The sequence below is a fragment of the Lotus japonicus genome, chromosome 1 (genome assembly GCF_012489685.1).
Source record: "Lotus japonicus ecotype B-129 chromosome 1, LjGifu_v1.2".
Taxonomy (NCBI): domain Eukaryota; kingdom Viridiplantae; phylum Streptophyta; class Magnoliopsida; order Fabales; family Fabaceae; genus Lotus; species Lotus japonicus.
Genome location: NC_080041.1, coordinates 42,612,389 through 42,639,542, shown reverse-complemented (window position 1 = coordinate 42,639,542; position 27,154 = coordinate 42,612,389). Strand labels below are relative to the sequence as shown.

At 36.8% G+C, this 27,154-nt stretch overlaps 2 protein-coding genes across 2 annotated transcripts; both read right to left on the bottom strand.

The window, feature by feature from the left end:
* Positions 1–1,038: 1,038 nt before the first annotated feature.
* Positions 1,039–5,407, bottom strand: LOC130718363 (uncharacterized). Its single transcript, XM_057569257.1, has 8 exons — positions 4,912–5,407; positions 3,693–3,830; positions 3,531–3,599; positions 3,358–3,429; positions 3,107–3,189; positions 2,882–3,013; positions 2,490–2,703; positions 1,039–1,416 (listed from the first exon to the last, which is right to left on the bottom strand). Exons 1-8 carry the CDS (start codon positions 5,311–5,313, stop codon positions 1,366–1,368), a joined length of 1,161 nt encoding a protein of 386 aa, XP_057425240.1. The 5' UTR covers positions 5,314–5,407; the 3' UTR covers positions 1,039–1,365.
* Positions 5,408–12,694: 7,287 nt separating this feature from the next.
* On the bottom strand, positions 12,695–18,844 carry LOC130719164 (uncharacterized). Its single transcript, XM_057570032.1, has 7 exons — positions 18,417–18,844; positions 18,193–18,328; positions 14,660–14,741; positions 14,184–14,359; positions 13,901–14,038; positions 13,678–13,817; positions 12,695–13,158 (listed from the first exon to the last, which is right to left on the bottom strand). Exons 1-7 carry the CDS (start codon positions 18,532–18,534, stop codon positions 12,902–12,904), a joined length of 1,047 nt encoding a protein of 348 aa, XP_057426015.1. The 5' UTR covers positions 18,535–18,844; the 3' UTR covers positions 12,695–12,901.
* Between the last annotated feature and the right edge of the window lie 8,310 nt (positions 18,845–27,154).

Genomic DNA, 27,154 nt, shown 5'->3' with positions numbered 1-27,154 from the left:
CATTAAATAAGGTTATATGTTACTTAAAGGTAGCGTCAGTTTAAATGCAAAGATTCTGCCTATTAAGAGTACTTATTCTTCTTCCTTCCATCCAAATCAAACCCTAAAATTCTGCTTCAGCCTGAAAAATTAACTTCGAGCACACCTAATCTTACCTTATTTCCATAGATTTTGAAAATAGATTTTCACAGTTAATTGTCTAAATTTTTGAGTTATTTATGGAACATTCCAGGCTTTTCATGATGGCTTGTTTCATCAATTGCTACAGGCTATGGTTCGTGTCTTTATTGAGCAGTCTTCAAGTGAATCCTTTGCTATACTCATTGAGTTTGATAGAATAGATGGATGTAGAGTCTTGCTTTAGGTTTGCCTGAAGTTCTGGTAGATGTTGATATTATTGTTTATAGAAAGCAATTCCTATAACCAACAAAGTTTTTAATTGCCACTAAGTTTTTATAAGAAACATCAGTGTCAGCGTTCTTGACAAGTGAATAACATCGAATTACCGTCAGCAGTTCTACTGACGCTAAACTAAGCTTAGTTCACATGGCTTGCGCTAGAAAATAGATTAGAGCAAGTTAGAGTGTACTCCAATTCCAACGCTAAGTCGAGTTTCAAGTCGGCTTTAACCACATTAGCATCGGCTTTTGGCCAACATTAATGAGTGTTTTTCTTATAATAAAATACACATTTAAGTCTTGGTCGACGCTAACCATCTCGACACAAATATATAAAATGTTGTTCTCTACCCTTCTGATTGACTTTAGATGTAAAATGCTGATAATCCATTATCCTAAAAGATTATGCTCATGGGAGAAAGATCAAGCATGAATTATCAAACACACTTTCCCTCCCCTTCCTCGCACATAAAACTCATTTTGATACAAAGTCCGGGCAATTCTTAGGTTCATTAATCACTTGATTAAAGTTCTAAAATTATGTGAAGGGTCCATTCTCCCAACGTGTTTAGTAGTTAGGGGGAGGATCACAAACTACTTAAGGTGAACAGTATCTTAATGAGTGCCTAAAAGTCGTCACTATAAATACGGCAGCTTTTCTTTCGTTTAATTATGTCATATATGAACTGCAAATACATAAAGAATACATGTTAGTGCTTACTGTACACTTACTATTCTATTACAACTTGATAAGTAGCAACTAATGAATATGCATCTTATTCATCCCTTTTTTTTTTACTCAAAATGTAGTATACGGCTATTTTTGGTACCAGACATTCCTTCTTGGATCTGAAGAAAAATTCTAGAAATACCTATCATATACTCAACCAGCCACATTAGAAAATGATGTTAAGATGGCAAAATTTACGGCATTGGTTGATGATAAAAAGCAGCCATGATTACCGCATTAATGCTGATCCAACGAGAAGTCATTTAGCCAAATGAGCACTTCATTCCTCTTCCATGACATAAACCACAAAAAATATGAAGCAATTGTAAGTAGTTAAGCAAACAAATATCAAATGGATGTAACAAGTTAAGAACTTATATAAGAAGCAATTAGCTAATTTCTGGTAGAATGTGCTCAATCAGATACATTATAAATGAAAGCTTAAATGCAGGTGTAGTATACATGTAATGAGGGAAGGAAATTGAAATCCATATCACAGGAAGGGAAATAATATTTGGGAATGATTGAAAACTTCAGGTTGCATTAAACTTAAGAAATTGAAATCCTTAGAAAGCTGAAATATATTACACCAAAATTGTTGGTAAGAATTAAACTTGATCAGCAACATACTTTGAGTTCTTAGCTTGTTTCTTGGACACTATTGGGAACACATCAAGAACTCAAGATCATTCCTGATAGGGCCATAGGAACTAATAGGGATCAACTGCAAGATCTAGGGCCAGAATCAAGGCCCGCAGTATAGAAAGCCTACTCAAATCTGCCAGTGTGGCTGTTAGTTTGGAACAGAGAATTATGTTCGGAGGGAACAGGGATTACAAGTTGTTTTTATATTTATACTCTCATTTTTTTCCACACACCTCGCTTCTCTGACTCTGTAACACTTTTCCTTTCAGATCACATCATTTATTACATTTCTCACTTTTCATGATTTTCTTCCTTTCTCTAATTTTGATTTTGGGTATCCACCCTTGGATGTGCAAGTATATTTATCATTTACAGGGAGACGAGATGGAGGTTAGAGGAGGCACGTTAGTGATGAGATTGGGAGATACGAGCTGAGGCTCGGGTGAGATACATTCAGCAGATAGCTAGGTGTAATTCCCTTTTGTTAATAAGAACAATTTCTGTTTACTTAATCGATGTTCTAACAATTCCCCCTTTGAAAAAAGAGCTCTCATTGATCGATCCCGTTTTAATTATTCTTGAACCTAATCTCAGGATACCTATAATTTATCCAAAGCGTACATCAGGCATATATTGGGACTCTAGTTATAGTAGAAGCATCATGTCATGCATAATAGAAATCAGTCGACAATACTTAAGCTGGTTTTGTAGCATACCATTGTGAAGGTCCATGTTCGACCTGGATCATTGTACCGTGCAAGCAAACAACCAAGCTCAGGTTTAAGACCATCTTTCATAATATTGGAGCGCAAAGTTTTCTCCTTTTCACGAACGACATCTTCTGTGGGTTTTCCACTAAACTTTATTACTGCAGCAATGCCTCCTTCTACTTTTCTCAAGCGAATTGTTTCTTGATTAGGATTTGGTAAACTGGTCAAAAGACTAAATAGTTAGAACAAATCTACAATGCAAACTAAAAATAGTCATAGTACACATTTTTCTCTTTGTATTTTTTCTATATAATTACATTTCTTTACAAGCTAAGAGATGCTTCTCTTAGAACAAAAGTTCTTCAAATACTGAAACCAGTGAAACAAGATAGACATACCTTTCTGTTTTTTTGTCTAATGGAAGAACTATTTGGATTGACACTTTTGACAAATCTGGATCAATGGCTTGAGTGAAGACAGGAGTAGTCATTGGTATCTTCTCTGCAGTGGAATTCTTTCCAAATATATACCTGCGTGGGTGGATTATATACATGTATGTATTATATGAGACTGAGAGCCTAAGAACAAATAACAACTTTTTTTGATAAAAATAAAAATCATACCCTGCAACATCATTAAAGCCAGTATTTCCAGATAGCTTGTCTCCGATTGTTTCTACCACTATGAACGGATTATATTGTCTAACCTGTTCTAGTCACATAATTTCAATAACAAAACATGAGCTTCACCTTTAGATAAGTGCATTGATGCAATCCTCTTGTTGTTTCATTATAGAACAGATTAGTATGTCAGATTTATGGATAGTATAATGGATCAATTCAAAAGTAGTATGTTGATGAATGCTGAGATTGACCTCATAATTTGCTGTCCTTTTCAATATTTGATACTTGGGTGATTCCAATTCCGGTGTCTTATAAATCCTCAACTGCAAAGATTCAAATCATCTCAGTCACTATGGATTTCGGAAGACTTTTGAGAGAAAGAATTTTAGAGACATACATCAAAAGAAGTGAAATAGAAGGGTACCTGTTTGATCATATCCAACAAACCTTCAAAAGAAAAATACTCATTTTTCTGTATTGAATCCCAGAAGTCCTGGAAGGGAAATTAAGGATAAGATGTTATATCCCAATTCAAAAGTAGTAATATCTCTCCATTTTGAAAACTAGCAAAAAAGCTGGAACCTACCACATGGCTACAGAACTTGCCATTTTCTGGGTTAATTCCCATAACGGATGTCCCGGTGAAGACCAATTCCGGTTTCCAGGGAAGTAGCCCGAATTTCATAACCATGGTCCATCTTGTTGTTATCTCATGAGGTCCTGTCTATAGCAACTAAATCAGTCCAATATAACAAAAATGAGAGGGAGAGACAACACTAATAGCATGTTTGGATTGCAGCTAAACACATAATCTACAGCAGGGTTCATATTTCCGTCCGCAATTGGGGCAGCAACATGACACGACCACAAGTGCAGTTGTTTCAATCCGCATTTGTCAGCCACAACCGCAATTTAAAGCCCTGATCTAGAGCACGAATCAATTATTCAGTACTACTACATCAGTACTCAACAAAAACTTTGTCTTAGTAACAGTTTTTTATTTTCTAATTTAATTTAGAAAATGAACAATTAACTAATCATGATCAGCGTCATCATTTCAATTTGAGGAACACCTACTACTAGAGGCCTGTAGGGGATGGGAGGAGCTCACATGATTGAGCTAAGGGTAATTGTAGGTGAAGGGTCAGGGTTCGAATCCTGAGGAGTCCCTCCATTTTCAATATAATTGTCCACTTAGAGAAGATACTCACATATTAAGAAATACAATTAATTTTGTTAACTTTTTAAAACATATCATTTGTTTCCCTATTTTACCCTTTACAATGTACTTTTATCTCTTCTCATTTATTGTTTTCATTGGTGCATTATATGTAAAAACATTTATTAACGCTTCATTGGAATTCTAAGTGGACAGTTAGTTATTGTGAAACAACGGAGGGGGTACTAATTTACTAATAACTAACATTTGTCTATCTAAAAACAAAAAAACTAGAGGTCAGTAAATTTTTTCCTAAATCACGAAATTCTTTTTAAAAGTGGTTCTTGAGTTACTAACTTGAAGAACCACACATGCCCTAACTTGCGGAAAATGAGAGGTAAACCGGTCACTTGACCCCTCAACAGTTGTGAAAGAGGGTGTGAGATAGAGAGGAAGCCTTAATCACTTGCAGTTACTTTACTAATTAACTAACCGAGATCACTCAGACTTCAGTCCTAATTATTCCGCTCATGATTTGAAATGTCCGTATTCTATCTCATTCTATTTGGCGTTCTATAATCATATAGAATAAAATAACATGTTACATGAACTAGAAATAGAAAGAAGGAAAAAAAGAAGAACAGACCGGTTTGACCCAATGTAACTGAAACTGAGGACGAAAGATTGTTTTGAGAAAAGCGATGTTGAAAAGGTAGCCACTCAAGCTATCATGCTTGGTGATTGGGTCTCGAAAGAAGACGCGTTCGTCGTAGGCGGTTTTGTCAATGCCCTGGTCATCGAAGAGGTGGGGAAGATCGTCATAGAGAAACTGCACGAGTCGCTGCATATCAAACTCAGTTGATTTTGGTGGGCTCTGCTCCGCTAAGCTCAGTTTAATGGCCCAATTGAAGCGAGTGTTGAGTGCCGGTGGTTTGAGAGATGGAGGGTGGCGCTGGTTGCTAACGGCGGCGCTTGGTGGCCGCCGGTAACTGACGTAGGCCGTGGGAAATGGCCGGGGAATTTTGGGGGAAAGGATGGAAGTGGCCATTGGGGGCTTGGAATGTGAACAAACTGAATCCTAGCCACATAACAAATTATCGGAGGGAAACGAGATATGACATATATATGATGATATATTGATATGTGACACAGAAAAGGGAAGGAGAGAGAAGAATTATGTATCAATTATCGGGTCTCTATTTTTAATTTGGGTGATTTAACCTCATTCTAAAGTACATTAATGCTCTGTTTAGATGCAGAGGGTGAAAATGAGAGGAAGGAATATACATAAAAAAAAATATGAGTGAAAAATGAGGTGATTTTAAAGTTGTTTGGATTAAGGAAAAAAAAAAAAAAGAGAATGAAAGGAAAAGTGGAAGTGATGTTTTCATAATGACTATTTCACCCTTTACTAAAAATAGTTATTATTATTATTTTCTTATAATTATAAATTTTAAATCTATTATAAATTAATTTAAAAAACTAATAATATAATAATTTTAATTTATCTCTCAAACTATTATTATAATAAATATAAATATAGATCTCTTGATTTATTTTTAAAAACTTATTTATTTTTTAATAAAGTTGACTGTTTATTATTTTTTTATATAAATATGAGAATTTATATAATAAAAATAAAATCAGCTCGTTATTTTTTTAAACAAATCAGGACTTTTTTTTAACGAATCAGGACGTCGCACTACATTAATGAATGCATGTAGAATAATTGTCAATACTCAATACAATACTATTAATTTTGTAACTGTGACTCATAGGGTAATAGCGAACTTTGCTCCCTTTTTTCAGTTTTCTTCGCACATATGGGTGGAAAAGTTTTTTGTGGGCCCCGTCTGTCAGTTTTCCATTTTGTAACACTTTCTTGGGTAACCAAACACTTGTGAACAGTGTTTTCCACACATAATCACACCCCTCCCTTTTCTTTCCTGTCCTTTTCAACCCAACCAAACACATAGTGTAATAGAGTTTAAAATAGGGGTAGTAAATTTTATAATTTCGTTTTTTGGAAGAATTTATTTATGAAAATAAACGTTAACAATTTACAAATGAGATTGGACATAAGTAACAATCTTGAAAGAAATTTAAACACCCGCTAACCTGAAAAGCCTAAGAAATAAACAAAGTAAAAAAATCATCATCCTTACGAATCATTTAACCGTAAAAAAATTCTTGCGAATCATTTAGACAACCACTTATAATTTTCATTTTATTTAACGTGAAAAATCCATGTGACCTTGACGCCGTTGGTTAATCCTTTCTTGGACATGCTGGGTGCTATTCGTCGTGATATCCCGCAACATATGGAGGTTCAGTTCAACCCGGTTCTCCGTGAAGCCAACTCTGTGGTAGATACTCTAGCGAAATCAGCCCATGTTTTTTGGTTTGGGACTCAAGTGTTGCAGTTTTCGATAGCAGAATGTTGTTATCTTTTGCAACGTTGATGAGGCTATGGCCTCGCTTCACGCTCCTGTAATCTAGCATTGCTTCGCTTCGAAGCCATGCCCCTCCATGTTACCAAAAAATTGTTTTGGTCATGCGCCAATCATTTTAATATCTGAAAATGTCTTCAAACTTCTCTCAATGAAATCACAATCCACGTAGTTCGGGAATCGAAATCTACCGATCCCCACAGACGGCACCAAATGTTCTATCCTAAGAACATAGAGATGAGGTATAGTACCTAGGGTGAGAGGATTGCGATGTGAGAATCTTAGAGAGAAAAGATGTAACCGCTTAGAGAGAGAATATAACTGAATTTCAAACTTGTTATTTCTCAAATGAGCTAAGAGTCTCTTACAATTGGTAACTGCCCCTATTTGTAGGCTTTGGGTTGGGCCTAGCACCCCTAACCGTCCTTAGTGGGCCAGTTGGGCCTCTCGAGGGAGGCCCAAACTCTCTGGCTCACTCACCGCCCTGAGGCAAGCGCCTCTGGGCGAGGGCCCCTGGGTCTCGCCCAGTCCAGTGAGATTCTATAAAATATTATTCTTAAATGGGCAATATTAAGACTAGTGTGTGAGTGATTGATGATCTATATCTCACGGATCATGGACATGAGATGTCAAGTCTTCACACGGGTACACATTAAGAGTAATGATATGCTAGACTGACCCACCATGAGAACATTGCATGGATTGTTACGTGAGTGTCATAAATTATTCTCAATGTGATAATAGTATATGTAGTCCTTTGACCTGAAGTCACTACGATTCCTACATGAGTAGTTCTATATTTTAATGTCGTTCAACGTCACCTGTAACAGGGTGATTATAAAGGCGATAATTAGCTATAGCGTGAATCGTGTGGAGGAATGTTAGTGATGTAGATGAGATTTGTCCCTCCTATGTAACATGAGTAAAACTATCTACGGGCCACTTGATAGAGAAAGACCTTGAAATGCATGGCTATGCTCAGAAAGAGTAAATATAATATATTTATTTCTGGAAAGTCTTCTCGGGTATCAAGGAACATAAATTGAACATACAAGGATGACATGTTCGTGCCTTGGTTCAATTAGATATATGGACAAAGGGACCAATCATATAAAATGTATTTATCACAAGGTATATTATGTCGCAACAGGGGCATTCTTGATATTTCGGTCATAGAGATGTATTGCTAGATACCGCTCACTATATGTTATATTAGATATACATGATTAAGCTCAAGTACAAGTGGGAGATTGTTGAAATATGCACTAATAGCTTAATATTATTTATATTTAATTATTGCAGCCTAAATATGCAAGAGATTCCTATAGGATCACACGCATAGAATTAACTCACTCTAATGTAATATAATGCCTTATTGGACCAGGTTCATTAGATGAACACTTATTGGGCCAAGTTCATTAGATGAGCCCAATGGGCATTAAGGAGAATTAGGGTTAGCCACATTGGGAGGCTTATAAGTATAGCATGAGATGCTCAAACCCTGGTTAGACATTTTGCTCAGAATCTTGCCTCTGCTAGCACATCGAGCCGCAAGGATTTTCTAGTGGGAGCGTTCGGGTGGACTGCTATAGAGATGAAGCAGCTACTGCTTCATTGCTCACGTCTTCAAAAGGTAATCCTAATTCCCTCTTGCGTGTTTGCTTGTTATTGAACTTTGAAACATGGTTTTCCAAGCCCATCTCATATAGAGAATTTTTATTACGCTGCGGTAATCAACCGCATGATTCCCTTCATAATATTCCTATGGTCGCGCACTAAGCCTCCAACTCCACTTGGTCTCGGGTTCCCTTGAGAAGCCCCATCCACATTGAACTTTAGGAAGCCAGCAAAAGGAGGGGACCATGGCCCTGAGCGTATGCGAGTCTTTCGCTTTTCCAAATTAATGCTACAAAAGTTCATGGAAAATTGATCCGTATCATACATACATTCCTTTCAAGCACTTTTGACCCACCAAATAATCCTTAGAATGTGAAGATCCCAAATCTCTTGGCTATTGTAAGGTTGATCTCTGAAAATCACATCATTTCGTCCAACCCAAATAGACCAAACAAGAGAGAAGGGGATAAGACTCCAAAGAGTTGTTAGATTTTTTAGCAAGGAAGTTCCATTTAGCCACCAAACAAGATAGTGAGTTGGGTGCAACCCAAGATAAACCCCTCTAGATAATAAGCCACACCATAAGGCCCACGACGAGTTGCAATGAAGGAAGAGACGATCAACTGATTCTATAAAACCTATTGAGCACAAACTACAAATACCATTGTCAACGAGTCCACACCCTTGTGCAGATTTTGTACGAATTGTGTTATGTGCAAATTTTGTTATTGTGTTATTTATGTTTTATTTGTAGGTGTATATGTGGTTATAGGCAATGCTTAAAATGAGGATTTTTTATTATTTATAACGCGTACTGCAGTTTGTACAATTTTGTGCACCGCAGTTAACTGTGCATCAATCGCATATTAAGTTGCGAAATGAAATTTTAAGTGCCCATTTTAGATTGGGGTTCACATAAGTTGTATTCATTTTACCAATGTTTTGAAAACCGGATCGGTCATCGAACCGGTGAAGGTACTGGTTTAAAGGTTCAACCGGGGTTGAACCGAAATAATAAAATATATTTTATAAAATTTAAAATAATTTTTAGTTTTATATAAAAATTATTCACATACACTTTTGTGATATTAGAGACTTTAATACCTATATTTTTCTTCGAATATAATAAAAAAAAGTATAAAATATATTGTTAAGTTTTATGTATAAAAGTATTATTTTTCACTATATTTAAATAAAATATAAATAAATATATGTTAAGTAGCATAAATTATATATTATTAAAAATATGTACAAACGTGATGGAAAAGCTTACTTTGTAAGAACATGTGAGAAACATATTAATAATAAATACAAAAGTATACACATATAAACTAGATGTTGAAGCAGGTGTAGTGGTAAGACTCCCTTTTTTTTGCTTCAAGGTCTTGGGTTCAAATCATGTTGGCTGCAAATTTTATTCCCTTTATTTTTCTTAAACCCGTTGACCGGCTGGTTTGGGCTGGTTCTTGACCGGTTCACCGGTCAAACATCCGGTTTGATAGACATCCTGTTTACTACCCTGACCGAACCGACATATATTGCGGTTCCTGGTTGAACCGGTTCGACCGAACGGTCCGGTTCGGTTTTCAGAACACTGCATTTTACATATCGTAAATACTAAAATGCGAGATTATATTTTCATGTAGTAATTTTGCATTTACTAAATGCGGCTAAATAATACGACACTCAAGTATTTAGTAACTCTGAAAGATGCATTATGCAATAATCACACGAGGGCATTTTAGGAAAGGAGGTGATGGTATAATGAAGGGGATGAGTCATCCCGGATGACACCAATATATTTTTCCAAGATTGAGAGTTTGATACTAAATTCCTTTTTCAAAAAGGGGCGTGGAGTGGAGTTGGACTTAAGATCGTCCTTTGCATGGCTGAAGAGTGGAGTGGCGGTGCTTCCATGAGGATAGGAGTTGGACTTAGGTGAGACATCTGGCCTTGTGACATGCTAGATAGTGGGTATGTACTGACATGTTGGTTGCTCATTTTTTATATATCCTATCCTATATCCAATATCATATATACTATTTTCGAAACCAAAAAGTGACAACTCCGACAAGTGTCACCCCCCCCCCATTTTATGTCTTTTTTCATAAGTTTTCTCTCTCATACTATAATTAGAAGGTAGATGATGTCCTATTTATATTTTTTAATTTTTTAGTAATTTAAATATTAGATAATTTTCATAAATTTTAAAATAATTAATAGATTAATATTGCATTTAATAGTTATTAATGACATTAGAATAATTAATAAGATTCAATTGTGACCTTTTTGAAAATAATCGTTGTATTAAGCTTTTTTTGGCTTAATTATTGTATTAAGTTGACATTTAATGGTTTTTATTGATATTAAAATAATTAATAAAATACAATTGTGACTTTTCTACCATTAAGATGTATGTTGACAAAGTTTTTTTAATTTTAATTTTAATTAATTAGGGTTATTTTTTATATAACAAAATAAAAAAATTGAATGTAACATCTTAAGCTCAAAATGATACCAAATATGCCATAATAAATTGATATCAAATAGTTTTAAAGAATCGATTTTGAAAATTAACACAAAAAAACTGTGTTTTGTGTTTTTTTATATACATCTGGAAAATTAAAATGGTTTTGACATATTGATTCGAAGCATAACAAATTAGAAGAAAAAAAGGGAATTAGAATATAAAAGAGGTCGGCCCAAGAAAGTCACTAAGCGGTGTAGGAAAAAATAAGGGCTTCAGGTTGTTGGTTCTGATGTCGTAGTGGCATCAGATGTTTCTAGAACTGCGTTTGGTAGGGTGGATCTTGTGGATATGGTGGTGTCTTCTCAGTCCTAGGATTGTGTTTATAAACGAGCACGGGAGATGTGGCCGGTTGGTGAGGAGCTGTGACTTGTTTGGGAAGGTTCTGATGAGGAGGCCATTGAGGGATGTGTGCAGAATCTCAAGCGTACTCACCTACATAAGTATGTCTTGAGGTTTTAGCTCTTTGTGGTTTGGGTTTTTACTTTTCGTTTGGGTTGTTTCGATGTTGCATTGAGGGTTTCTTTTTATAGTTGTCTTATTGTGGTTAGATATGGGTTGTCATATTTTATTGTATTGGTGTCTTATTTTGCCTTGTATACCTCAAAGGCACATCTTGGGAATGTTGTATTCTTTTTCCTTCACTAGGGTTTTATCTCACTGGGTTTTTTCTAGAAAGGTTTTAATGATGCACGTTCCCTGGGTGTGGTCTTTGAGGTGGTTTTAATTGGTGGGGTTTGATTGATTTGTCCTACTTGTCAAAATATATATATATATATATATATACCTTTTGCTGTAAAAAAAATGTAACTAGGTTAGAAAAAAATTTAAACAAGTAATATACATATTTTATAAAGAGAAACAAGAGAGGAAATATAAAAAAATCTGATGTATGCCGACAAAGTATTCTTATTCCATCCGTGCATGACGCAGGAACAGTACTAGTACACATCTATAGTTTGGAGTCTTGACTCTAAGGCCAAAGTGTTGTCTAAGGCCAATATCTACATTTTATAGACTAACAAGGTGCTTGATGTGGTACCTTAAGCCAGATTAAGGTGTAGTACCCAAAATGAATTAGTTCAATAATAAAGACTCATATATCGATTAAATTTTGATTTTGTTCTATCATAGTAATGCAGTGTTCCATTCTTAGGGATGTGAGATATGTGAGTTGTGTTTTTTAAGCTTTATTCATCCATCAACCATGCTCATTTTACGCGCATTTCCATCATCATCATTCGCTTCCACCACTCGTCCATTTTTCATTAAAAAATGAATTTGATAAGATAAAGTTAATTGACAAGTGAAGTAAAATTTAAAGATGTACTATTTACCTTGAATAACATGATAATAATTTATTAAATTACTTATTGCGGGTACTGCACCAAAAACAATTCAGGCTACCATAAAATTTACCTTTTTTTTAATATTGGGTCAAAATCTGTTTTTTTAAGCAAAAATCACCATTTCATAAGCAAAAAAGTTATTTTTTAGCAGGCCTGCAAACCCGCCACTACACAGACAAGTTGGGCTTTTTCAACTTGCGTCTCACACGGGCAAGCTTGCTCCGGCCAACTTCTAGGCAGGACAAGGCGAGTTGTCTGCTTTAACACCCCTAATCTATAGATTCCACTACCCATAAACTCCCGAGTGAAGTTAAAAGTTGAAGTAACCATAGAACCAATAATGTTATCTTCACACCTCTCTTTGAGGTGGAGAGAGGTGAAATGAAGAGAGAAATAGAAAGAAAAGAAAAAGTAAGAGAGAGAAAATATTAGATGTGATAAATAATAAGAGGAGAGAGATAGAAATAAAAAGATGTGGAAATAAAATGTTTCAAAAATGAGATGTGTATATATCGTTACTCACCATAAAACTCAATAAAACTATCTTTAACCAGCTCAACAATTCAGTATACGTCGAATACAAACTAAAATTTACAAAATTCAGTTTATAATAATCATATATAAGGCCCTTGGTTCAGGTAATATGCTAAAAGTCTATGACTCTGCCAAGCAAAATGGGCATAATTATCAGTACTATAATTCCTCCCCAACCTCTTCCTTTTCTTTGGACTTAGCCTCCTCTGCAATATGAAAATCCTCAATCTTGCTTGAAACCTCATCCGCGGTTACCTTCACTTTTTCGGGGGATAAAACCTCTGATTCATCATCATGAGTCAATGGACCTGTCTGCCATATTCTGATGGTTCCATCCTCAGATCCTGATGCATATGATTCTCCTCCAGGGGAGAAACGGACACAGTGTACAGGACCATGATGGCCCTTGTTGCATGCTGCACAACAAATCAAAACAAAAACTAAGTATATGTTTGAAAAAAAGTTTGGGTGAGAAACGTTATCTCTCAGATCCACACCTAGTCAAAGCAACAATATGTAGCTTTTGCAAACTCGATAATAGGTTATGGGTTTTGGAACACAAACAAACAAGCTATAAAAATCAATTTAGTTATTAAAAGATATGAAAAATCAAAACTGTAAAATTAATCAATGCATAAATATCTTCAAGCAACCAGCAGGCTCATAAATGCTTTTGATCCCGAAAATTATGATACTTTTTTCAGATTACACACTCTTTGATTTTGTTTTAGTCCTTAAAGATATGAAAATCATGCGTTTTTAGTCCTTTTAAAAAGTACCCAGTGAGGGCGTGAAAGCACACTATTTTGTTAATGTAGGGATAAAAACAGAGAAAATACGGACTAGAATAATATATCTTAGTTTTAGGAACTGAACATATGTTTAAGCTAATCAAGTATTTTCAATTAGATGTGACTAACTGATCAATAGCTTACCAATCTCATTGCCAGTATGGAAATCAAAAACATGGATCCACATGTCTTCTCCTCCAGCAATGAACTTGTTCCCATACTTGGGCTCCAATGAAGCAGATTCCACAGTGCAGGGCATATCATAGCTCTTCACCAATCCATAGCTGAAAAATACAGGTAACCCTATGAACCTAAAAGGAATGATCTTAAAAAATGAAATTGGCTGGCTAGGTCTATAGTTACATACTGGTTTGCATCCCAAAACTTAACAGTAGAACCATCAGCAGTTGTAATATAACGACCATCCTGACTCACTTCAGCACTAGTCATAGATGCTTGGGTATCAAGTGTCTGCACTATTTTACCAGTTCTGACATCCCATAGCCTGTGAATTAACTACTAGATTCAGTACAATATATCATCACAGTTTGGGGTTAAAACCAAAGATTACGAATAAAAAATAATCAACCTTACACATGCAAAACTACAACCCCAGACAAGTCAGCATCTAATGGCTGAATGAGACATACCTGACACCTCCCATATCAGTACAAGAACTTAATATTGTCTGGTCACTATGAAGCCATGCAACAGTCCTGACAGAACCAGGGGATTTATCCACTTCTCTGGGTGCTGCATCAGGACGATTCAAATCATAAATTCGGAGAATTTTCTCAGCTCCCCCAGTGAGCAAAAGGTGCGTATCCTGCTACCAAGTATATAAATATCAATGCATATGAACAAAGTATGCAAGCCCCAGATAAAAAATAAACATCAATGAAGAATCCAAATTTCAACAAAATCTACATAAGATTATATCAATTATCTTAATATCTGTTCGGAATTAAAAGTCTACGGAGAGAGTTGAAATGACAAAGTAGGAGTGTAAAGAGAACTTATAAGAGGTCATCATCAAAATAGGTCCTTATCCAAAACATAACAACTGTAGCATAGTCATGGTATTTGAAATTTAAAACAAACAGAAACATATCAGTGTAAATTGTACCTCAGAAAAAGCACATGCTCTAACAATGTGCTTATGTTCAAAAGAATGTAACTCATCACCCGTTAATGCATCCCAAACTTTGCTGCAACCAAAATGATGATGTGTCAGCTTTTGACCAAAGAACTGCAATTACATTAATAGAGAATGAACTTCGTTTATTGCTTAGTCTAAAACATTCACTGCAAATAAGAAGATACTGACTCTCTTATACTACTAAAAGACTAGCACAAAAGCAGTTAATGGAAAAATTTGAAGCGAAACACCCATTCAGAAAGGTGGATAGAGGTATTGCAGACTGCCAAGCGATGATTGCAGCAAAAATGGTAGGTTTATCAGCATTGCTTAAAATATGTAAAACACCATAATCCTAACTTGTTCATATCATTAAAATACAGAATTGGTTTTATTCAATTTGATTTTATTAGAGTGAACATTCTCAAAGTGATAGACACATCTTGTCCCCATCAAAATATATTTGTTCCTTGATAAACATGCCATAAAAATTACATATCATTTCCCTACCAATGCTAGAATGTCACATAGCATCATTAGTCCTACTTAAACAAGTATTGGCTCTTTTGATTGCATATCATAGCTTCTAAGTCTAGCTCTTTAGACAATGCTGCAATTCAAGAAATCCACGACCGTATATATCCTGCAACCTTGTCTCTCAATTAGAATCCTTTATCTTTCATAGACAAAAGTCAAAGGTTAGAATGCACAAAGTTAAATCATTTGCCCTTTTAGGATCCAATTTGTTTCTCTTAAAAGAACAAATACAAATTATGTACTTTATTTCCTATCACAAAATGATGAACCAGAAGTCTACATTAAGCTTTAAGGCGAGTTGTTGTATCTGAAATGTACCAAAGGAGTATCGCAAAAGAATGACACAATTTCTTTCAAAAAAACTTGGAAGGATATTTCTGGCATAGATAACTAGGAGTATTATACACATAAGTATTGGTTCCGGACACAGGTACGACTTAGCAACTTTGGTGCATCTGGGGTCAAATTGTCGAATCTTACGAGCTTACAATTCTAGGAAGAATATTTAAGTTTAGTTGCACAAAAAATATTTCCTTGGTAGAATTGAGAGGACTCATCAATCTCACAAATTAGACTCTCATGTTGAGTCAACAAGGAAAACATTAAATTCACAATCAAACTGTCACCGTAAAACCTAGCCGATCAAAGCTTTCGGCAATTCTTTCATGAGCCCAGTTTCAAGATCAAACATTTTCTATAAATCATGACCAAATTAATCAAGGTTGTGGCTAGTGAAGGCAAAAATATTTTTCTGCAAATCCAAGTCATGACCCTTGAAGCTGCACAGCAAAATTATTTTAGGCAAATCTATTCTGTTCTTTGCAATTTCAAATACAACCAATCTATTTGTTCTGTTTGTTCTCAAGATCCATTTATGTACTTGACCTATTGTCAAGTTTCATTTATGTATCGTTTCAACACAGAAACTCTACCTAAAATTATATATCTGGCTTACTAGTAAGTTTTATGAGTATTATATACTGCTTTTGGGCAACCCTGCTGGCTTGAAACAACTAAGATCCATTCCAAGAACATGGGGACTAGTTGAAGTAATTAACCTCCAATATTGGGGGTCATTCATTACTCATTACTACAATTGAAATAAGGAAAAATCATTCCTATTAATTTTAAATTGCTTTATTATGAAGTTGAATGTTGGAACGTAAAATATTTATTTATGATATTATTATTATTATGGTAGCTTTTTAAATAGCCGAGTTTATACACACCACAAGTTAATATTGACTATCAAGTTTGACAACCTTGAATATGACCTTTGTTGATACAATTTCAACCTTGGCTTTGAAGTTTATTTTTCATATTTATGTTATTAGATATATGTGCAATGTTGCAAAATTGGAGATTTGATCTAGAATGGGAAGGGGGATCGTAAATCATAGAATTGTATATCAGATAATAAAATTCTATTAAAAATGTAAGAGTTTACTTATACATAGGCATAAAAAATAGCATAGATTCGTAAAATATCATATAAAACACATCTTAACATAAAAAATAAAGTGAAGATCTAAATCCATTAGTGTTTCATTACGAAAATAAAACAAAAAAGATAAGTTAGGACCATCACTAAAAATAATAGAGATATGTGACTGAAAAGGTGTGTTAGGATGTCCAGCAACAGACAGAGATGAGATTGCAAAATTGAGCCTACCAAGGGTGGGAAGACGAAGAGAAACAAAGGGCTAGGAGAACAGACGGTGTGAGAGAACAGAGGATGCAACTATGCACCAGCAGAGATAGTCATCGACTTGAGATAGATGATCATCGCGGTCAACAGATAAAAGGGCGTAACAGTCTGTTTTCGGAACATGGTGAGAGGCTCAATTTAGGGTGAGAGATTTGGACCTTTAACAGAATTATAGAAAAGCGACCCGGAAACCCTCGGCCACACAAAATTGTGTGCATGTGAGAGTATATGTAAGATCTTAGGATTCATTTTACCATCTCACATTTACTCCTCCTTTCCAATCCTAGCAGGATAATAAGTTTAGCAAACTTGCTTGAAAAGTTAAGGGGTAGATTAAAAAAGAAAAACCATAATTTATTTAGATTACAAATAAAATCAAATCCAGTGGCGAATTTCTAAGTGCACATAACACTAATCCAAACTGATTTCAAAATGAAATCAATTCGTAGTTTATAACTTCCCAAACAGAAAATTAACATTTATGAATCAAATCAATTATCAAATATGATTCCAAATGTATTGTTTATGCGATAAACAAAACAAAGTTTTAATATTCTAATTCAAAATTTAAGACATTTCTCAATTATTTTGTTTAAAGGTAGTGCAAAAATACTTAAAAGTACGGGGACAACAAAATTCTAATCCATTGGTAAAACTAAATAGAAAGCATGAAACTCGATACCAAAATGAAAAAGGTCTGTAGTGAAAATAACTGAAAACAAGAAGGCAGTGATGTAAATTACTAAAAGAAATGGGCAGTCATGTGTCTTCCATTTTGGATGAGTTTCCTACTTGAAAGATATAAAGAGGCAATAACTGGTGAAAGGGACTAGGGGTGATGCCAATCAAAACAGAGGAAGAAACCGCAAATAGGCCGTGCATTTCAGGTCTGAACAAAAACAGCAGCGAATGGAGTGAAGGTCAACTACGGGACTTCGACATCTGTCTAGATGAACAATGGGTTCTCTGATCTCGGGATTACGAGATCAAAGAAGCTCCATAGGCTAGATGTATGGCAGGGTTTGTGACTAGGAAACTAAAATAATGGCCACAATCGAATCGCAACAGTAGAAGGCTTTACAACAAACATTTCAGGGCAGGAAGGCTCTAATCCATTTTCTGGCGACTTAACTATCTAAAACCAAACATTGCATATCCAATTTGATAAAATGTATAACCAAATGGACCAGTGAAACAATGATTAGGGTTCAAAATAGAATTAAGCTAAATGTGACCGAATATTATTGACTGAAGAAATAAAACATGAATGACATACGAGGAGAAATCAGCAGAAGCAGTTGCAGCCCGCAAAGCATTAGCATCCAAGCAGCAACTCCAGACTGCGCCTTTGTGCCCTTCAAAAGTTCCAATCCAGTCTCCAGTCTCTCCATTCCTGAGCATAGGATTGGAATCTGTGCAACCCAAATCATCACAATTCAAAATCACATTTCATCTAGATCCAATAAAAAAAATCAAAACCCACGCGTACCGTAACCGTACCCTTGCTTGCGCTGATAAGGAAGAATCCATCGGGAGTAACAGGACTATAAAAGAGATCGACCACTGGGCGAGAGTGACCATGGCAAACAAGAGGAACCGCTACCTTTTTCTTTTCCATTTCTCAATTTTATGGTATGGTGTTGACTCAATTTTATAGGGAATTAATTATCAAAAAACGCTAAGTGGCGGTATTATTATAAACACAGGTGGGAAACGCTGAATATCTATCTATCTTGAACTGAATCCACACCTCCTAACCCTCAAGCTCTGAAAATTAACAAACAACAAAACAAGCAAATTTCGAAGAAAAACTCGAAACCTAACAAAAAAAATTAAGATAAAATGGTAATTGATAAAAAAAAATGAAAAAGAAATAAAGAGAAGAACAGAGCTGGGAGAGGAAGGGCCAGGCGCAGGGATGAATGGCTTCTGGATCTGCTCTTTTATACCGGCAGTTGTTCAGTAGTGGGACCCTTCCGTCAATTGAAAATGTCGTACAGGACTAAACTCTTCATACGCTGTCGTATCGTACGAGTCTTTTTTTTTTTATTCAAGGCTGGTTTTTTGTTCAATTCGGTCCCACTATTTTATCAACTTATGGTTATGGATAAACACAAAGGGATTTATTGATGGGCTGAAGCCCAACAATAAGATTGTTGATTGATCAATGATCACCTTTGTGTCAAGTTTCTCAAACGAATTAAAACAAGCTTTAACTTTGACACTGAAGCTCTGCTAGGGTTACAGAATCTCCAGCGCCGTTTCTCCCCTTGGGGGCTCCTCCCCCTTGGGGGGCTCCTCCTCCATTAGGGAGGTTTCGTTCCTGCTTCCTACGTGTTTTCCCTCCACAATAGGTGGGTTTCTTCCACAATAGGTGGATATCTTCCACATTAGGTGGATCTACTACCCAAATAAGTGGGTTTCCTTTTGTTTATGGTCTGGTTTCCCTCTTTTACGGCCACCACATCCTCCGCCCTCACCGCCATCGCCTCCACCTTGGCCGTTCTCACCGCATCCATCGATCTCAGTGAGTTGGGTTGCAGATCTAGTGTTGAGACGGTGCGTCCTGTGTCTCGCTGCCACTGCTGCTGCTGTGTACGCCCCTGTACCCGGGCCGGAGGCCTTCTCTCTGGTCTCAGGCAAGTCCTGGGTTGAAACGGGGAGGGCTCTAGTTGTGCTGATTTGTTAGTAGCCTCACCGCGCCACTGAGCCACCGCCGTCGCCGTACCTCAGCCGCGATCTGGTCTGCTCCGGCCACCACCATCCCTTTTCCCTCTGTTCTGGTTGTTTCTGGGTTGATCTGCAGGTTCCCCTCTACCCTTGGTGCCAGTGCCACCGGCTTGACTCATCTTGGTGCAGTTGAAGCCGTTTGTGTGCTTCCTTGAAGGCTAAAGTGTTTGCATCTCCGGCAGAGTCGGATGGATTGCAAGTTGAAGCAGTTGTTTTAAAAAGGAATGATTTACTACTGCTTGGAAAGCCAAACTTTTCACTGGTTTCTGAGATTTAGGGTGCTTGTAAGGTTTTTCTTTGTTAGTTGATTACTTGTATCAGCATGAGTGAGCATGCTTATTAGTCTTCAATTGCTTATCTGTTTATGCATTGCAGAATCACTGCTTGGGATTTTAGTCCCACTGATGTAAGTTTCACTGCTGTAAGTGCCGTTGGACAATCTTTGAATATGAATCTAAGCTCTATTGACCAAAAAAAAAACTTTGACAAAAAAAAAAAGAATAAGCTTTAACCACAAAGAGAAATACTCACCATAGAAAATGCTTCCATGTGAGTATCGTGCAAATGATTATGAAGGTCGATGTTTTGAGTTATATTGATCATGCTTTAGCTAATAGGGGTTTGCCTATAAGTAGAGTTCTTGATTAGAAGGTCAATCAGCTAGTGTATTGCCCTACGTGGTGACATAAGGAGCAGTTACTTTAAATTATTTGGTGTCTTTTCGAATGTTGGGCTTTTATTGGCTTTGGTTTTAAAATGGTTTTTATTTAATCGTGATTCACTTATGGCAAATTAATGTGTTTGCGAAAATTTTTTGCGGGTTTTTGGTTACTAGTGACCTTCAAGAGATTGGGGTGTTACAACTTACAACATACATCTCTCATAATCACTCTTTACTATTCCTATTCATGGAATGACGTTTGAGACTATCTTTATTATTTATGGAATGGGACCTTGCTTCATGACCACATTGCATGAGTTTAGAGTGGTGTAAGTTTAAGTGTGAGACAATAACTCAACCGCTACTTTCTTTCATTGGCGATGCCTATATAAGGCTAGACCATCACCGGTTCTCTCATTCAAAGCGATAGAAACTAGAGAGCAGAGAGAGAAACTCTCTTTCTCTCTACCCGAGCTCGCTATGATCACCATTGTTCATTTAGAGTAATCATAGGGACACAAAAAGGGGGTTGAATTGTGTCTATAAAAACTATTTGATGGTTAACAACTTTTAATCATTGAGATTTTAGGTTTTCCTTCTAGGTTTATTTCAAGCAATAGTGCAGCGGATAGACGATGTAAGCGAGACAATTAAAAGGGTTAGACGATATGCATACACTAATTTATCTTGGTTTATCCAACGCAGTCTACGTCTAGTCATTGGCCTTCCACCAAGATTTTCACAAATCTCAATGAGTATTCTTTTACTAAGCATCTCCAGGCTCAACAAGTATTCTTTTCGCAACCTTTCCAGCCTCAACAAGTATTCTTTTCCCAAGTATTCTCAAGATTTCTCCTTCAAGTATTATTGTACAAGCCTCTTCATGCTTAACAAGTATTGGCAGGACTCTTCCTCTAGATTTTTGAATGAAGCTCGATTCATACTCAAGAAACGGACCCATACGATTGTACTCGTTTGCAACCCTCTTAGAGTATTTACAATATAGAGCTCGTTTGACATTGATATGCTCTCAATCCTAAGATCTCTTATTTTTAACCGATCTGGATGTACATTGTGGTGCAGTTAACTGATCTCGGTCACCTTTCTTTCTTCATTATCTTTCTCAATGCCTATTCATTGTTCTGAGCCTTTTTTCTCTCCATTCTTTTTTTAACGGTGACTCATGAATCTTCTATATGGGAGTAAAACCTTAGCTGCATATTTCTCCATTCTTTTGCGATACAAGTTTCTCTTCTTGATTTTGACCATATGCTCATGCACGATGATGCACTCTCATTGGACACTCTTCATCTTAAGATTTGAATTTTATATTTGAACGATTTGAAATTATGATCCTTAGAACAGAAGTTGCAAGGGCTCTCTTTGTAACGCCTCGACTTTCAGAGCTCTCTTTATAACTTGTTTTCTAAAATAAATATGAAATATGCGAGTAATTTTTTTTTTCTTTTTCTTTTCGAAAGATGAAACATTTCACAACATGCGATGCATAACCTTAACCTAATAATTACAACCTCAAAATACTGGAACATAGGCCCGAAGGAAATATTTACAAGATGGTGAAACATCAGTAGTCAAGATATATAACAAGTTTCACAAAAAAGGAATAGTCGCCCAAAACGCCCAAAATATACAAACACTGATGGTCAAAGCAGTACAACTAAACTCTATGCTCTACCCACCCCTATCAACACAAGTCTACCAGCCCTCCTCCTCCTCACTCGTCAACGGGTCTGCATTAGAGTCCTCTAGCGTAGTACTCTTTGAAACAAATGTTCGTGGCGGTTCTGCTCCTCTTTGACCACTCTCCCAGTGTCTTCAACCCTTCTAGTGGCGTGGTCCACCTCCCAAGTTCCTGGGTCGTCCCGATCAATCAATTCGTAACGGATCTACCCCGAGTGGCATACTGTCGTATACCAATGATCCAACAACATCTAGCAGTTTTCCGACCGCCGAAACACAAACAGGTAAACAAGGCAGTGCGAGGGTCAACTCGCAGAAATAATGTATAATACAATCACCACATCCATACATGACAGTAAGTATAGCATGTTATATTATAAATATATTCATAACATGTTATCAATTCATAGATCATAATCACACCAGCACATCATCTTTATAGTTAGATGCATGGTATGATATGCAATGTTATGCTAAAAGTTTATCCAGATATACGCCTCCTCGCAAGGTAGACGGGAAATCACATGGGTATTGTCACTCAAAAGGGTGAGAACCATCGAGTCAATCCTAACACAATCCTTGTGTTTAACCATTTTTGCTCGGGTGTCACTTACCACCTAGGCAATTAGTCAAGACGGTCCTAACCCTCCCGGTTAAACCATTTATGCTTGCTATGCCGGAAGACGGTACCCATGTATGCTTCCATGAAGGCCCGGTCTGATATCGTCTCAACCTTCGGGATGTCTGATCTTTCGACCGTCTCAACCTCACAGATATGTATGCATGAGTGCAATATGGTTAGCGAAACAACGAATCGTCCTCAAAATGATACGTGTCTAGCTAAAGTTCATTGTCTCTACAATACCCTAAGCTAAGCGTCGGTCCACCAACCAAATGCTTCACAAGCAAGAAGTGTCAGCTGCACTTAGTGACTTCTCTAGTCACAACGACTCATCCACATGATGACCGAACAAATTGCTTAACAAGAAAAAAGTGCCACTTGCACCCTAGTGACATCTCTCGTCACAACGACTCATCCTCTTGATGTCCGCAACTCAAGTTCTTATAACTTAGATCCGGATCGTCGGCTCTTCCCATTTTCAAACTCATTTTCACACCCTAGATTTCTTTCAAAAGGGTTCTCTTTATCATTTAAAGTGTTCTATCTTAAGTCAATTCATTATGACATTTATTTATAAAATCGAAGTCTCATTTGTTCTTTTGTTTCAAAACCTATCAATTCAAAAGATCCCCATAAACCCCCAAGTAATCTTTCCTGAGAAAGCCATGATCCTCAACAACAGTAGTAGCTCAGACCTCCCGTAAGAACCTACTTACTACCCTCATAACATCGTTCTTCGACAAACGTAGTGTTAACTGTCAATATAACAATCGACTCTCAGTGTAATCAACGATTACAACAACAAGTATGCATGTATTAATTATCAAAAATAAAAATAAATTTACACAAGCGATAAACATAACCCTGTCCTATCCACTAGAAAGCAATAAGACAGAAACTAGTAAACGACATAAGCCTTAGTAGTCAACAATGGCATAAGCCTCAATCAATCCAAGATCATCAATACAATTCGATATCTCAACACCTAAAGCATTAGCTAGTAAAGTAAGTTGCCCTCACCTCTAGTGTGTCTTCTTCCATCGTTACTCTTCAAAGGTCGCTCCAAATCCTCGATTCTGAACTCCGCTTGTCCCAAACCTTAAGCAAATTACCATTGCTTTATTACTACTAAACAATTCGACTTAATGAGACTAACCGAAACCGGAAAAAAACTTTCTAAGCTTTAGAAGTTCAACACTTAGGCACGAATGAAAGATTTGCTGCAAATGGGTGAGTTTGACTTGAACTCAAGTTTCAAACATAATTACTTAGCACATAATCAAGTAAGGTTCCAACTTCACTTTGAAAAACACAACCATATCATCATGTTCAAGTAAGAAACCTATTCATGTTCCTAGAGCACACTTAGACATTTAGCTTGCTTAGCACGTAAGTAAACACTTAGACACATTTCGGTGATAGTTAGCATAAATCACATATTCAAGTTTAGACTCAACCCAACATTTATCTGAAAAAATCCCAGGTTCATGCATCAACTCTAGTTTTAAGGAAAGATTTTTCTCCCCCAACAACCCCAAAATAGCTCTCGGCCACCCCTAGGGAAAATAGGGTGAGTAGAACTTTCTTTCAATCTAATTTAATTCCTAGGCAAGTGATAACTAGGGTAGAAAAATGTTCGAAATAATTACAGGACTCAAATTGTAAGTTAAGACTTTTTGGGTCAACTTTAGAGACTTAAAATTTCAAAGTTAAGAATTTTCGAAATTGGTTTTGAATAGCTCTAATTAAGGCACACATCAACAACTAATCTATAGGTCCTAAGCATGTGTAAGGCTCTAGCCTGATCAAAGTCCAATTTTCCACAAAAATGGGTATTTCCATCCCTATTCAACATAACCCCCAAAAATCCTAGCACCTATGTGTATTGGGTAATAATATGAACCATAGAGAGTGTATAGAAGCTATTAGAAACCACAATTTAAGTATAACTAACCTTTGGCTCAAAAGCTCAAGTTTTAGGGTTGAAAGAGTTAAAGCAAATTGGATGGAAATGAAGGAAATGATGCAAGAAAGATGATCCTTAAGCCTCCACCATCGAAAGCCCCAAGAAATCACTTTGATCCGTCATGAAACGAGCAAGGAATCGCGAAAAATCTCTTCCTTTCTTCCTCCTCTTCTTCTCGCGGGTTTGGTGTGTAAACTAAGGGTGAATAGTTATTTTTTGGCTTAATTGCACATTTGCTCCCTCATCTTTTACTATTGTGTGAAATCTCTCCCCCATGTTTAAAATGAGCAGATTCCCTCCCTCATGTTTCAATTTGTGAAAATTAGGTCCTGTCGTTAACTTTCCATCCAATTACTAACGGTGGTTGCTATTTTCACCCCCCTTTTTACTATATGCACCACCTCACTAAATTTTTTAAAAAAATTTCTATCATCAATGTAAAAAAAAAACTCATCTTCTTCCTGAAATTTCTCCTACCCACTCATCTTCTTCTTCTCTCCCCCACCCCCATCCACCCAACCATGAACCACCGCCGCCACCCATCAATGCCACCACCCACCACCTTCACCATTCTCCTCTACGCTCTCTCCTCCCTCCTCATCTTTATCCTCCCTCACTTCATCTACTTCGTATTCCTCTTCATCATCATCTTCTTCTCCATTTTCTCCCACCTCATTCTATACCATCCCACTCTTCTAGACCCTGTCTCCACCTCGTTCCCACCACCCGAAGGGACCATCAGCTAGGAAATCTCTTCGGGGTTTTGGACCAGATGGTTCAATCGGCGACGGAGGGTGGACAAAAGAGGCTGTCATGGAAGGTCGATTTGCTGCCATATTTGCTCTGCGTCGAAGGCATCAACAAGGAGTTGGTCCAATGGCGATTTAAGAGTGAAGGGTCTGAGGGAGGAGAACAGGTACTGCGATGCAGCACGAGCGGTTTCAGATGGCGCCTGGTTCGGTGCCAGCCATGTTGGCGGTTCCGTCGCAGTTACATGCCGTAAAGCTTCGCCGCCAACATCGTTTTCGTTCGCCATGGCTGGTGCTTCAACGATGAGTGGGTTTCGTGTTTTAAGACAGGGATTGAGATGTGGGTTTTGTCTGATGGGTGTTTGAATAAGCTGAGCATTGATTGTAGGACTGGGAACCAGAGGAAGAAGGGTGGCGGCAGTGGTGGTTCTGGGAGAGATTGATGGTGGAAAAAGGAGAGTGGGGCATGATTGAGGTGATGAATTCTTTTTTTACCAATTTAGTTTTTTTTTCTTTGATTTTATAAGAATATTGTTTTTCTTCTATTAATTGTATTTAACTTATTTCATTTATTTTTTCTTTATTTTTATTTCTGATCAAGGGGTGCATATAGTAAAAAGGGGGTGAAAATAGCAATCGCCGTTAGTAATTGGATGGAAAGTTAACGACAGGACCCAATTTTCACAAATTGAAACATGAGGGAGGGAATCTGCTCATTTTAAACATGGGGGAGGGACTTCGCACAATGGTAAAAGATGAGGGAGCAAAGGTGCAATTAAGCCTTATTTTTTCTTAGGAGAAGGAAAGAAAGAAAGGAAAATTTAGCTGGTCCGAGTGTTTTGGTATTTTTATCTGCTGACTTAAGCTGAGTATTCGACGATAGAAAGTCGACACTTGCTTCGGAATTCATTTAAGTGAGAAAGTATTTTGGAAGCAGTATGTCTCAAAATCTGGCATAGAACTAATTAGGGAAAAATTCTCCGGATGAGAAAACTTCATTTAGGGAAAGTATTTCTAGAGATGAAAGGATTAAGACAACGCGGACGGAAACTCCGGAAGGAGCCTCGAACACAAAATCCTTTGGCTCGGGGATTCACTTAAGTCCCTTCCAAATTGCGAACCCTATTGATATTACAGTCTAAAGTTTCGGAATGGAACTCATAATCATACAAAAACACCCCACGGGTCTTATCTCCATGCCGATTCAGAATCTGGCTTAAACGGTGTCCTAGTAGTGGGAAAACACTTTTTGAATACTCTGAACCTTAGTCGGGTGTGAATACGACTCGGACTAGTATTCAAAATGACTATGACCCCATAATTATACATATATAAAATACTCTACATCATTTCGTTTGTTAGTTTTACCATTCACTTGTCAAAGTTCCTCTCACGCCAACATAGAATCCTGAGTGTGAGTCAGAATTAATTAATTATTCTAATATAAAAACCTGGATCTTACATTCTTTGTCTTGCTGCTTGAGTGTATCCGTTTATTAGCATGGATTCTCAAAGACTCTTTTTCTCTAATGATCAATTTGATGGACGATTGAGCTTGATAAGATAGAGAGAAAGCTTCTTCAGTAGGAACCTAATTCTCCATTTCATTTTTGTACAGTAAAATGATCATGACCGTTTGATGGTACTTTTGACTGTGTAGCAGTTAGATGTGGACAATTAACAACTTATGACAAGGATTTTTTCCAATAAAGTGATGTGAAAGGAGGCTTAGCTGATCTAGGATTTCACTACAACTACTTTCTGGTTAACAAGGTTATGATGCCAATCATTTTTCAACCAAATCTACTG